We start from the raw sequence: 13,510 nt of genomic DNA on the forward strand, positions 1-13,510 counted from the left end.
ACACTTATCATACATGAGTCCTATTTTCTTGTCCTCCTTTATCAGAACTCCTCCTAAGTTGTTGAATTGGGCATCTGGGCTCCTGAGTTGAGTAATTTACAGGAGCTAATTAACCTACAACTCTTGTGTCTTTGCGATGCATGGAAAGTACCAAAGCATCCAGAGGGAACATAGAGTCATTGGGAAAACATTGTCAACTCCACACTGCACACTGTTGATTGTGGTCACTAGAACTGTGAGGAACCACTCTACTGGCTGGGCCACTGTGCCTTCAGCTGCTTTCTTAAAGAATACAAGATGCCCATGACTTCTGGTAAGGGCCATGAACCTGCCTCACTGTTCAATATTATGACTAATCCTGGGGCTTTTGTACTTTCCCCATCTGATCCCATATTCCACTTCAGTCAAGCTCCAGTAATCTGCTGTCGAATTATACAAAAAGTCTTGATTGTTCTGCTAAGTGGTTAATGGTTCTTGTGCTCTCTTTAAACCACCATAGACCCCTTGCATAATAATATTGGTCCATGGCATAAAAAAATTTTCAGAACTCCAGCTTAAAACTCGCTAGGACACACTTTCCATCGTACTGTTAAATAACCTGGGCTCCATTCCCTTGCTCCTTTTAATATCTGCTAGTCTGGCACCTCCAAAGTCCCGAGGGTGCCATATTTTGAATTCTACAGTACTGCTTATCCAAGTATCTACCAATTGTAATAACTAATAACCTTCCATAACTTATTGAGGCAGAGAAATCTTTACCCCATTGACTTCTTATCAGAATTTTAAATATTTCACCTCTATGCTGAGAATTCAGCTCTAGTTTGAATTCTCCAGCATTAGAAAAATTCCCCTCAGCCATTACTCTCTGTCCCTTCTAAACAAAAAGTATCAACTAGTCCTTTTCACCTCCTTATCAAGTCCTGGGCTTCAAACTGGTGAAGCTGCTCCACAATGTGTCTTCTTCATTATAAACATGAAGGTTGCATCCAAGTTCACATGAGGTCTTGCCATCGTCAATTACAATATCAGCAGTGTGTTTTTTCTCTGATTGCTGGCTGTGCGGATCAAACTACCACTTTCTAATTACTTGCTGCAACTGCATGTTTACTTTCTGAATCTCATGAACCAGCACATCCAGATTCCAACCCAACATTAAGTAGTTTCTTCTCATTTAAGCAATTATTTTAGTTCCATTCTGCTCTTCCTTCTTATTTTCCCACATCACTTTGTAGTTGTTCCTTTTGGCCCGGCCAGTGAATATGCCAATATCCCTTTATGTACTTGAACACTTGCTTATTATCATTAATGTTATAGGGTTTTTCATAAATTGTTTGTCTAAAGCACCAGAAAACATCCAAGGATACATTTTGTCCCTAACTTCTTCTCTAACACCACCTATAGGGGACATTTAGGTAAATTAAGAGGGAAGCCTACATCCAACCTTTGTCATGTCAGAGCTGAAATGTTCTCATGCCCCTCATACTGCTCTACAGTGGATTTTTCTAGACCTTGGTTGAAAAGTGTTTGTGTTACTTTGGAAAGATAAGTGCACACAATCACCTTCATTTAGATTTTGAAAGAAAATGAAATATTTCAGTCCTTATAAACATGAGGTAGATGGAGTTTACTTGTGTTACTTAATGATTGTATAAAGCGACATTATACCTAGTGTGTAGGGAGGAAGGGGACCACTTAAAGTGAATAATTTCAGCATGATTGACTGTACAATCCTTACTAGGTCACCACATTCTTAAGTTTTTGCCCAAGTATGGAAGAATTGACCCAATATGCAGAAAAGTTTAACAGAAGTGAATAATGTTTAATTTTCAAGGAAGCTAAACTGCTGCAAGATTTGTATCTAAGAGTTTTTTGGACCAGCCTACAGTAAACTATCCAGTCTGTGAGGTTGACATTGATTGCTTCTCATTTTACACCACCTCATACTGGAATATTTTGAATTTGGAACTGGCTAAGAATTAGCCTGTTATTGCAAGCCTGCATCTTGCTGCTCCACAGCACAACTTGTTGAAGCTCCAACTAGCCGTGAAATTAGTCCAGCTAGCACACTTGTTAAATGGTTAATTGAACTGGATTTCTGGATTATGCCACTAATAAATTTTGCAACATAATTTTTCTGTGATTGCTTCCTTGTTCTTTCACAGAATTATGAAAATGCTAATGCTTGATTCTGAAAAGATAATTTCAATAAAAGCTCTAACACTGGGTAGAAATACAATGTTAACCACCTTCCCACAGCATTCCCACAGAACAATTGACCTTTACGTTATCTCCTTTCATTGCCCCAACCCCAGTGACCTAATCTTGATGTGGTTCTGTATTTTACAGTCGGACCCTGACCTGCCTCCGGAGCCTAGACCTCACTCTCCATCTCATACTCATCCTCCCCCTCCTGCCCCCCCACCATATCTCCCACCACAGCCATCCATTGAAGAGGCAAGGCAGCAGATGTACTCTCTGCTGGATGATGCATTTGCTTTGGCAGCTCCAGGTAGTCCTGGAAAAGTCTTATCAGCAGTCAGCCATGGTCAGCCAACCACCAGCACTCCTATCAGGGGAACCAAAGTTTCAGCTAACAACCACTGGACTCCAGTGTATGAACAACCCCAGAGTCTCAGCAATCCATATGTAACGGTATGTAACATGTAAATCATTCCACACAAGTGTGTTCAAACATGTGTAAACACTTCCTTGGTGCATGCACTGCTGAAGTCCCAGCAGTATGATATTAATTTTTTTTCATCATGCCATCACATTTTATTTTGACTTTATTTTCATCCAAATTTTTAATCATTGGGGTAATGAAATATAGTTAGCAGTGTTCAAGAGGTGCTGATCTTAGTGAGATGAAGCTTAGCAATATTTGGAAAAGTCTTGAGCTGCCAGGTACTATTTGCAGGGTATGTACTGAATTGAAGTGAGATCTTGCTTAGGATGGCAACTTTCCATTCCAGCCTTCTGAAGGTGATCCAATCTAAATACCAAAATCAAAGGACATTAGAATCTAAATTTGTCATAAACTCTGTGAGTCACTTAAAACCACAAAAAGTCTGTGAAAAGTCTTATTACAGACTTTTTAAATCACAATGTTTCATGATTAAAGCAATCCATAACATTCAGTTGCCCTTTCTTTAACTTTTTTTTCTTTTCCAATAACAAAACCTGACTCTGTTAGTGTAAAAGAGCTTTTTCTGTTGGGCGTTTGTGTCTACTGGAACAGAGAGGGAAGTTATTGATCAAAGTGTGTGTTAGATAACCTAGCTATAGTTAGATTTTTCTATTAACTCCTGACGGTGCCAAAATTCTTACACTCTTGCTTTCCATCGGTTACAATGGGTTGGAGCCCTAGCCTCTCTATGCACCTCTCTATGATAATATTGCAGTAGTAATGTGGAGAAATCTAATGCTGGAAGTAGAAGTGGAGGGGCTGATTAAATGTCACCAATTTTCATGCATTGTTCCTTAATTTAGTCTGCCATTGTTACTTTTGGCAGTGATCGTCATTTTCAAAATTGAAAGAATCAAGGTTAGCATTTAACTAATAAAATTGTTTCTTTGGTCCACAGAGGTATGAAGATACAGGGTCAAATCAGCCTTCTGCAGCAAGCCACCTGCACAGGTAAGAAACAAACAAATGCACTTACTGAGATAATAAGGAGCACTGCTAAAGCATGCAAGTGAAGTCACCTCAACCTTTACTGTTTCAATTCAGCAAAGCCTTGTCAATGAAAGCAATTGGAGCATGTATCTTGAGAAGGGACAAAAGCCAAACTGAGGATCTTAAATGTTATATTTTAAGGTATCTAAATAATTTAAAAGTATAACATTTAAGGATGTGTTAGATGGTCATGCTTATCTGTACATCATATTTACTTATCCAAATTCTGTGGGTTGCTAGGGATGAAGATGGTGCAGTACCTCTGCTTACAATTGTAGGTAACACAATACAGGTTGAGATTTTTTTTAAATTGTTAACCTCAGTTGTCCTTTAAGTTGTGTTGGTCATTGTTGTGTTCATCTATTTACCCTCTTGACACATTTTTCACAACAGCTGTGTGGTTTCTGCTGCTGGCATTCAGACAACATACAGAGAGATCCTTCAGAGGCTTGTGATTATAGGTTAATGATCTAATAAAGCACACAATTTAACAATGCAATTAAAACATATGCCATACCCAAAGAACAGCAGTCTGTCTCCCATAACAAACATGTTTACGATCCATTTGATGTTAATGATCAGATTGTATCTTTCAATCCCAGCAGTATTCTTATTCATTACTTATAAACTCATTTGCAGTCAGGGTCATTTTTTTTATATACAGAGCCCCTGATTCGAGACAGTTTGAAAATGCAAGCTAGGAGAGCTGACAGCCATTCATCCAAGGAACTTAAGAATCATACTAAAACCTTTTAATGTCTGATGTGCTCTCCCTTTGGCATATGAGAATCAAAGATATCCAAGTGGAATTTTCCAAATTTTACTCAACGGTTCATGGTTTCACCTCTGATGTTTCCATTCCAGTTTAATGTGTTTGAAAGCCTTGCACAACAGAGGAAAAAGATCTTGACTTCCTCACTACAGTTCCCTTTGCATTCTTCCAATCCAAAACATCAAGCAATGCTGAAAAACTTTCATACACAGACTAATTTCTTCATCCTTGGAAAAAGAACAATATATTTTAAATAATGCAATATAATGAGCTTTAAATTTTAGAAGATAAAAAAAACAGTGACCTTTTCCCAAAAAGTAACCAGCAGTCAAAGTTAACCAATTCAGATCCAGGAGATAGCATGTTGCCACTTGCACAAACTTTCTATGCAGCTCTTCTGTACACTAGCAGCAGCTAACAAGAAGTAGACAGAATCAGCAGCAGAATACTCGAAGCCCATTTCTAAACTACCTTTTTTAACTGCAAGCTGATACTTAACTCCTTCATCTGTCTTCTAAATTCATGGAATTCACACCATGAAGTAAAATAGTATTTAAACAAATTAACCCTTGCATGTCTGTAAGCTGTCCAATTGTGAACCAGTACAAATGATTCAGCATTTTAATTCCAGTTTTTACTGAACCATGAACCTTTATTTAAAGCATTTGTTGGGGACGTTTAGCAATACATAATCCTTTATCTCCTTTTGTGTAAAATACCGAAGAAGAAATTTGCGTGTATTACTAAATGTTTGTTTCTAATTTCTTCCTTATATGTGATTCAGTTCTGGATATATGCGGCCAGGAGAAGAGATGAGGCAAGAGCAGTCCCAGCAGGAAATCCTATACTCAAACAGACCCATGTATGCTGATGAATTTCAAACAAGACCTCCAGGAAACAATCCTGGTACGAATGTATAGTGTGTTGATGGTTTTAGAATGTATCATCTGTGATCAATTAGTTCCTTTTCACAGTACTCACTATTACTGCATTAATGTGAACAATTCATGTGAATGAAACTCCTCAAACCTCAGAATCAGGTTAATATCACTGGCGTATGTCATTTTTTTTTTTGTTTTGCAGCAGTAGTTTATACATAACAGTAAAGAAACTATAAATTACAAAAAGAAGTATATATAAAAAAAAATTAAATAAGTAATGCAAAAAGGGAGGGAAAATAGTGTAGGTGTTTCTGGATTCATTGTCCATTTAGAAATTTGATGGTGAAGAAAAAGAAGCTCTCCCGAAACGTTGAATGGGTATTTTCAAGTTCCTGTACCGCCACCTTCATGGTAGCAATGGGAAGAGGGCATGTTCTGGGTGATGGGGGTCCTTAATGATGGATGCCACTTTTCTGAGGCATTGCCTTTCGAAGGTGTCATTGATGCTGGGGAGGCTACTACTTTATTGTCACCAAACAATTGATACTAGAGCGTACAGTCATCACAGCGATATTTGATTCTGCACTTTGCGCTCCCTGAAGTACAAATCAAAGTAAATATAATAAAAAATTAAATTATAAATCATAATTAGAAAATAGAAAAGGGAAAGTAGGGTAATGCAAGTCAGGTCCGGATATTTGGAAGGTACGGCCCAGATCCGGGTGAGGATCCGTTCAGCAGTCTTATCACAGTTGGAAAGAAGCTGTTCCCAAATCTGGCCGTATGAATCTTCATGCTCCTGAACTTTCTCCCGGAGGGAAGTGGGACAAAAAATGTGTTGGCTGGGTGGGTCGTGTCCTTGATTATCCTGGCAGCACTGCTCCAACAGAGTGCAGTGTAAAGTGAGTCCAAGGACGGAAGACTGGTTTGTGTGATGTGCTGGGCTATGTTCAGGATCTTCTGCAGCTTCTTCCAGTCTTGGACAGGACAACTTCCATACCAGGTTGTGATGCATCCTAGAAGAATGCTTTCTACGGTGCATCTATAAAAATTAATGAGGGTTTTAGGGGACAGGCCAAATTTCTTCAGCTTTCTCAGGAAGTAAAGATGCTGGTGGGCCTTCTTGGCAGTGGACTCTGCTTGGTTAGACCAAGTCAGGTCATGTGTGATGTTCACCCTGAGGAACTTAAAGCTTTTGACCTGTTCCACCTGCGCACCTGTGGGGCACCGGTGCTCAGAGTGATTGTAGAGGAGAGCTTGTCCCCTATTTTTACAGCCTGGGTCCTGTCTGTGAGGAAGTTGAGGATCCAGCTGCAGATCTGAGTGCTAAGACCCAGGTTCCAGAGCTTATGAATCAGTTTATTTGGAATGATGGTATTAAAGGCAGAGCTGTAGTCGATGAAAAGGAACCTGTTACTCCGGTAGGCGAATTGCAAAATGTCGAGGTTGACCGGTAGGTTATGGTTGATGTGTGCCATAACCAATCGCTTGAAGCACTTCATAGCAACTGATGTCAGAGCCACAGGTTGATAGTCATTCAGGCATGCCACCTTGCTTTTCTTCGGCACCGGGATTAACGTTGCCTTCTTAAAACACGAGGGGATCTTAAACTGAAACAGGGAGCAGTTGAAGATGTCAGCAAACACTCCAGCTAGCTCGCTTGCACAGGCCCGGAGAACCCGTCCCGGGACGCCATCTGGGCCTGTCACCTTCCTTGGATTTATCTTCAGGAAGGCTCTTCTAACGTCTTCCTCGGTGACAATGAATTTCGATGCCACCAGGTCCAGTTCATCCGGAGGAGGCAGGACACTCCTTTTCTGTTCAAATCTTGCGTAGTTCGTTAGGAAGCACTACAGTTATTGATATTCCCAGCCCTTTCTTTGCGCCCAGTGATCTCATTTAGACCCTGCCATAGTCTACTGGCGTCCCTCTGGTTAGCCTGGGCTTCCAACTTGGCTCGATATTGCCTCTTGGCACCCTTAATGGCTTTCTGGAGTTCACACCTGGAATCCGTGTAGTGACTGGTATCCCCGGACCTAAAAGTGGCAGCTCTGGCCTTCAAAAGGAACTGGACCTCATAATTCATCCAAGGTTTCCAGTTAGGGAATACAATCATCTTCCGAGTCACACAGTCCTCTGTGCATTTCCAGATAAAGTCCGTGACAGCTGAGGCATACTCATTGAGGTTAGCTGCCGAGTCCTTGAATACTAACTAGTCCACCGATTCAAAGCAGTCACGGAGGACCTCATCCGTTTCCTCTGTCCAGCGCAACAACACTTTTGACACCATGACCTCCCGCTTCAGTTTCTGTTTGTAAACTGGGAGGAGGAGTTCAGCCTGATGGTCCAATTTTCTGAAGTGAGGTCGTGGGATGGAGCGGTAGGCATCCTTGACTGCTGTGTAACAGTGGTCAAGTATATTCGGGCCTCTAATGGAGCAGGAGACGTGTTGGTATAACTTTGGCAGCGCTTTTCTGAGGTTGGCCTGGTTAAAGTCCCCGGCTGTAATGAGCAAAGTCTCTGGATACCTGGTTTTAAGTTCACTGATGTTGGCATACAGTGTATTCACAGCACACTCCACATCCGCCTGGGGGGGAATGTAGGCCGCTGTCAGTATGACCAAGGTGAATTCCCAAGGCAGATAATAGGACGACACTTCACCGACAGATGTTCCAGGTCTGGACTGAAGGAGCTTGTCAGTGCCACTGTGTCCGAGCACCATGCAGTGTTGATCAGTAGGCAGACACCACCTCCCTTAGTCTTGCCCAAAGATGCCATGCGGTCCATCCGATGGATGGAAAATCTCTCTGGTCAGGTGGCACCATTGGGGGTGGCAGGGGAGAGCCAGGTCTCTGTGAAACAGAATAAACAGCAGTTCTGCATCTCCCTGCAGTAGGTGAGTCTCCCTTTAATATAATTCACCTAGTTCTCTATGGCTTGCACATCAGCTAGTACGATGGTGGGCAGAGAGACCCTAAAGTCCCTCCACTTCAATCTGACCAGCAGCCCATCTCTTTTCCCACGCTTCCTCGGTAAATAGTGCATCTTTCCAGGTTTCCATCGATGCGTGTGCTGTTGGCAGCTCTTTGAGGTTGGTGGACGTGTCCCGCGGGGATCAATCGGGTGGTCGCGTCGTTGGGTGCGCCAGGTCGGGCCGAGTGACGGGGGAAGCTCTGCTGCCACTTTCAACTGCTGGGGGCCTGGGCTGTCGATTGGGTCTGGCCCTGAAGCAAAACACTTAATCCCAGAGGGCTGGGCTGCCAGCTGAAACAAGTCCGTGAACTGAGTCACGGTGGCAGAGGCCTCTGCTCCAGCCGAGCCCCGGGCTCAATTTCCAAGGTCGGCAGCGGAGGCCTCACTTCCGGCAGCTGTGGATGGCCACAGCTTGTGCTCATGATGAGCCTGCAATTTTCTGCAATTTTTTTTCAATCCTGTGCAGTGGCCCTTCGAGAGCAGATTGTGATGCAACCAGTTGGAATGCTCTCCACACTACCTCTAGAAATTTTCAAGTGCGTTTAGTGACATACTAACTCTTCTCAAACTCTTAATGAAATATAGGCCCCTTCTTGGTAATGTGTGTGCATACCTGTGTGTCTTAATGCTGCTCTCAGACCAAAATTGATTTTCATTGCCCATTAACTTCTGAAAAGCTGCTCAAATGGTAATCAGCATCTTATTTAATTAAAGTAAGTGTATAAAAATTATAAAAAATTGGTAAGAGTGTCATAGATATCTAAAATTATGTTCTTCCATTACTGAATAATTATTGGATTTAGTATCTGAATATCATTCCCAATTAAACTGAGGATGTGGATGTAACTGTTTAAGTTCTTTAGCAGCCAGGAAACTTCATGACTGCTAGATCTTGCCTCTCTCTTGAGCTGAGAAAACCAGAGTTTAAATCACAACAGGAACCTTGCACCAGATGTTACAGGTTAATTACCAAATCTGTTTGGATTAATAATTGACTTGTCAAAGATTTACAGTAATTTATCTTTACTTATTTGTGCACCAGACATTTGGAAAAACTTTGGCCAGTCTTTAGATTACCATTTTTCTTTTGGAGTCCTTGTTTCTGTGGACAAAAGTGATATGGTTCCCAAAATGTGTATGCTTAGGAAGGTATTTCACAAGTGTGCCCATGTAGCTTCTTGAGCAGTATAGGTATTTGCCCAACATGATTTAAATCGAAAGAATATAAATTTTCTCTGCTTCTTTGTAATGATTAACCATTTTGATCTGATGTTTGAGGTAAACATGTTTCATCCAAGGCTGGATGAGATGTACCCCAGGCTACTGCGGGAGGCAAGGGAGGAGATTGCTGAGCCTCCGGAGATGATCTTTGCATCATCAATGGGGACGGGAAAGGTTCTGGAGGATTGGTGCGTTGCGGATGTTGTTCCTTTATTCGAGAAAGGGAGCAGAGATAGCCCAGTAAATAATAGACCAGTGAGTCTTGCCTTAGTGGTTGGTTAAATGATGGAGAAGATCCTGACAGGCAGGATTTATGAACATTTGGAGAGGTATAATATGATTAGGAGTAGTCAGCATGACTAAACACATTGATGAAGGAAGAGCAGTAGATGTAGTGTATATGGATTTCAGCAAGGCATTTGATAAAGTAGCCCATGCAAGGCTTATTGAGAAAGTAAGGAGGCATGGGATCCAAGGGGACGTTGCTTTATGGATCCAGACCTGGCTTGCCCACAGAAGGCAAAGAGTGGTTGTAGACGGGCCATATTCTGTATAGAGGTCAGTCACCAGTAGTGTGCCTCAGAGATCTGTTCTGGGACCCTTCCTCTTAGTGATTCTTATAAATGACCTGGATGAGGAAGTGGAAGGATGGGTTAGTAAGTTTGCTGATGACACAAAGGTTAGAGGTGTTGTGGATAGAGTGGAGGGCTGTCAGAGCTTACAGCGGGACATTGATACAATGCAAAATTGGGCTGAGAAGTGACAGATGGAATTCAACCCAAATAAATGTGAAGTGGTTCATTTTGGTAGATCAAATATGATGGCAGAATATAGTATTAATGGTAAGACTCTTGACAGTCTGGAGAATCAGAGGAATCTTGAGGTCCGAGTCCATGGGACGCTCAAAGCAGCTGTGCAGGTTGACTCTGAGGTTAAGAAGGTGTATGGTGTATTGGCCTTCATCAATCATGGAATTTAATTTAGGAGCCCAGAGGTATTGTTGCAGCTATATAGGACCCTGGTCAAACCCCACTTGGAGTACTGTGCTCAGTTCTGGTCACCTCACTACAGGAAGGATGTGGAAACCATAGAAAGGGTGCAGAGGAGATTTACAAGGGTGTTGCCTGGATTGGGGAGCATGCCTTATGAGAATAGGTGGAGTGAACTTGACCTTTTCTCCTTGGAGTGAAGGAGGTTGAGAGGTGACCTGATAGAGGTGTACAAGATGATGAGAGGCATTGATCGTGTGGATAGTCAGAGGCTTTTTCCCAGGGCTGAAATGTTAGCCACGAGAGGACACCAGTTTAAGGTGCTGGGGAGTAGGTAGAGAAGAGATGTCAGGGTTAAGTTTTTTTTTACTCAGAGAGTGGTGAGTGCGTGGAATGGGCTGCCGGTAACGGTGGTAGAGGTGGATACGATAGGGTCTTTTAAGAGGCTTTTAGATAGGTACATGGAGATTAGTAAAATAGAGGGCAATAGGTAAGCCTCGTAATTTCTAAGGTGGGGACATGTTCAGCACAACTTTGGCCCTAAGGGCCTGCATTGTACTGTAGGTTTTCTATGTTTCTGTGTAAATCCTTACTCCAAAGTATGAAACCTAAATGATAAGAATTGGATTAGATGTTTGAATTGAATTCTGTACTTCTAGTATGCCAACCAACTATGATACATATCTACAAAACTCTATCTAGTGAGTTGTTATAACTATAAAAAATGGAATCTATTGGGTCCTTAGTTTGAGCTCATGAAGTAGTATTGCGGGTCTTACAGGTCCCTTAAGTGGATGTGTCACTGCTATGAATGGATGGGTCTCCCAATGTTGTTTAACAGTATTCCTAAAGCTACTGAGACAGTACCCAAGTGTTATGTAGAGTTGATTCATGAGGGTGAATATGTATCCATATGATAAGTGATCATAGATCGAATGAATTTCATGACCCTAGGCCGGAACACATTGAGCACCAAATGAAAAATGTTCTTCTGCATTCCCCATATTTCCATCCACCACACTCCCCTGCCAACTGACAGCACCTTCATGGAGTGACATTGTATTTATCTAATACTTAGCCCATGTGGATATCATAGACTTTATCATGCTGAAAGTGTGTATTTGAATCTCAGCCTGCTTTTCCTTTCTTTCTTTCACTACGTACACCTCCTATATTCATCCTCAGTTAATATAGCACAAGCCTGGTTAATATGATATGTATGCAAAAGGAAAGCATGACTTAAGTCAATAATAAATATTGTATGAGACTTTTAATTTATAGTCATAGTGGTATAGTACAATATGGGCCATTCAGCCCACCACATCCTTGGCAACCTAGTAGCCCATGTACATTGATCCCATTTCTCTGCATTAGGTTCGCATCTATCTAACCTTGCTGCCTTGAATATACATAGTAGTTGTACCTGGCTCCACCACCACCTTTGGCCACATAGCTGATATCAAATGCAGCCTATTTCTTTTCGGGAAGCCTTTCATAATGGTATGATGATGTACTCATAATAACACATACTCCTAAAGTGCAGGAGGAACTCAGCATGTCAAGCAGCATCTGGCCCTTAAATTCCCTTTAAAACCCCTTCCTCTCATTTTAAACCTATACCCTCTTATTTTTGATACTCCTACTAGGGAGGAAAAGATTCTGATATGTATATTCACTAAAGAAATGAAAAGTGATTCATGTAGAAATTTGAATGATCCTTTCCACCACGAAAGGACCCATGTTTTTTTTTAACTGACTATCCACCTGTTCCTGATGTCTTGGCACTCTCTCTTGATCTTACCTGCCATGCATCTTTTTGCCCTCCTAAGTTCTCTTCAATACTCTTTATACTCCTTGGGAGGCTTCCACAGTCCCAGTCTACTGAAATCCACCTTATCCCGTCTCAACCCCTTACCCTAATCCCATTCCATAACTACTTTGTAGTTTACAGAATTATATTCACTGTTTCTGAAGTGTTTTTTCCCCCTCCCAGCCATTTTCTCCACTTGCTCAATTTCCTTTCCTTAAGATCAAGTTCAACACTACCCCATCTTCAGTATTACTCCCTATATGTTGACTATAAAAAACACAACTTGGTTCAAGCTCTCATCAAGTTTGTTAACACAGTTTGATTTCAAAATTGCTTGAACCGTGAAATGTTTTTTTTAATCCATCTGAAAACAAAGCTTCTATACAACTTCATCCAATTCCATAATGTTGAGACTAAAAGTTCAATAATGACTTGCTAATTTATTTTTGTGAAGGCCTTCACAACGGTGGGTGTGACGATGTACTCATAGTAACATATACAAAATGCTGGAGAAACTCAGCACGTCAGGCAGCATCTATGGAGATGAATGAAGAGACACCATTTTGGGCAGTCCTGTTGAAAGGTCTAAATCTGAAGTGTCAACTGTTTTTCCTCTCCAAAGATACTGCCTGACTTACTGAGTTCCTTCAGCATTTTGTATGTATTACTCTTGTTCCCAGCATCTGTAGGATTTTCGTGTTTATGATTTGTATCCATAGTTGATAGTTTCCTAGTCCTTGTGCAACCATAGAGATGAATTGTTAATCCATTATGTTTCTGACTTTGTTCTATTAGCTGTTTGGCATTATACTGCTGGGTAGACTTTATGATTCTTTGGTTGAAGAATTTTGGGACTTGATTATTCTGTTGAAGAAGTAGCTTTACAAACGGTGTGAAGTAGAAAGTGGAAGTTTGCTGTGAAAGGAAGATCATTATGGAGCATGGCAATCACGTGGATCTTTGTCTCATTATGCTGAACTTTATTTGCTTATTTAGTGTTATTATGAGGTTGTATTGGAATGAACTTGCTTTCTGAATTTCCCTAACTAGTAGACAACTCAGTATTATAAACAGGGTCCATTGTTCTTAGCATCTATATAGTCAGCCATCAACCACTGCACCAATTGCCAAAGTGATGGTCAAAAAAATATTAGTGTGTTACGTACCCCGTAACTGGGTGTCTAACCA

The 13,510-nt window shown here is 41.3% G+C and overlaps 1 protein-coding gene across 6 annotated transcripts in view; it reads left to right on the plus strand.

Moving 5' to 3' along the window:
* Positions 1 to 13,510, plus strand: part of LOC132398401 (UPF0606 protein KIAA1549-like) — a 277,859-nt gene that overhangs the window by 245,277 nt on the left and 19,072 nt on the right. For 5 of the 6 annotated variants that reach the window (XM_059977775.1, XM_059977776.1, XM_059977780.1 and 2 more), the window contains 3 exons: positions 2,347 to 2,652; positions 3,585 to 3,637; positions 5,233 to 5,354. In XM_059977775.1, coding sequence (XP_059833758.1) covers positions 2,347 to 2,652; positions 3,585 to 3,637; positions 5,233 to 5,354 — 481 coding nt within the window. The remainder of the gene's footprint in view (positions 1 to 2,346; positions 2,653 to 3,584; positions 3,638 to 5,232; positions 5,355 to 13,510) is intronic. The other variant, XM_059977777.1, reaches the window with a different exon arrangement.

The sequence above is a fragment of the Hypanus sabinus genome, chromosome 8, assembly GCF_030144855.1.
Source record: "Hypanus sabinus isolate sHypSab1 chromosome 8, sHypSab1.hap1, whole genome shotgun sequence".
Classification (NCBI taxonomy): domain Eukaryota; kingdom Metazoa; phylum Chordata; class Chondrichthyes; order Myliobatiformes; family Dasyatidae; genus Hypanus; species Hypanus sabinus.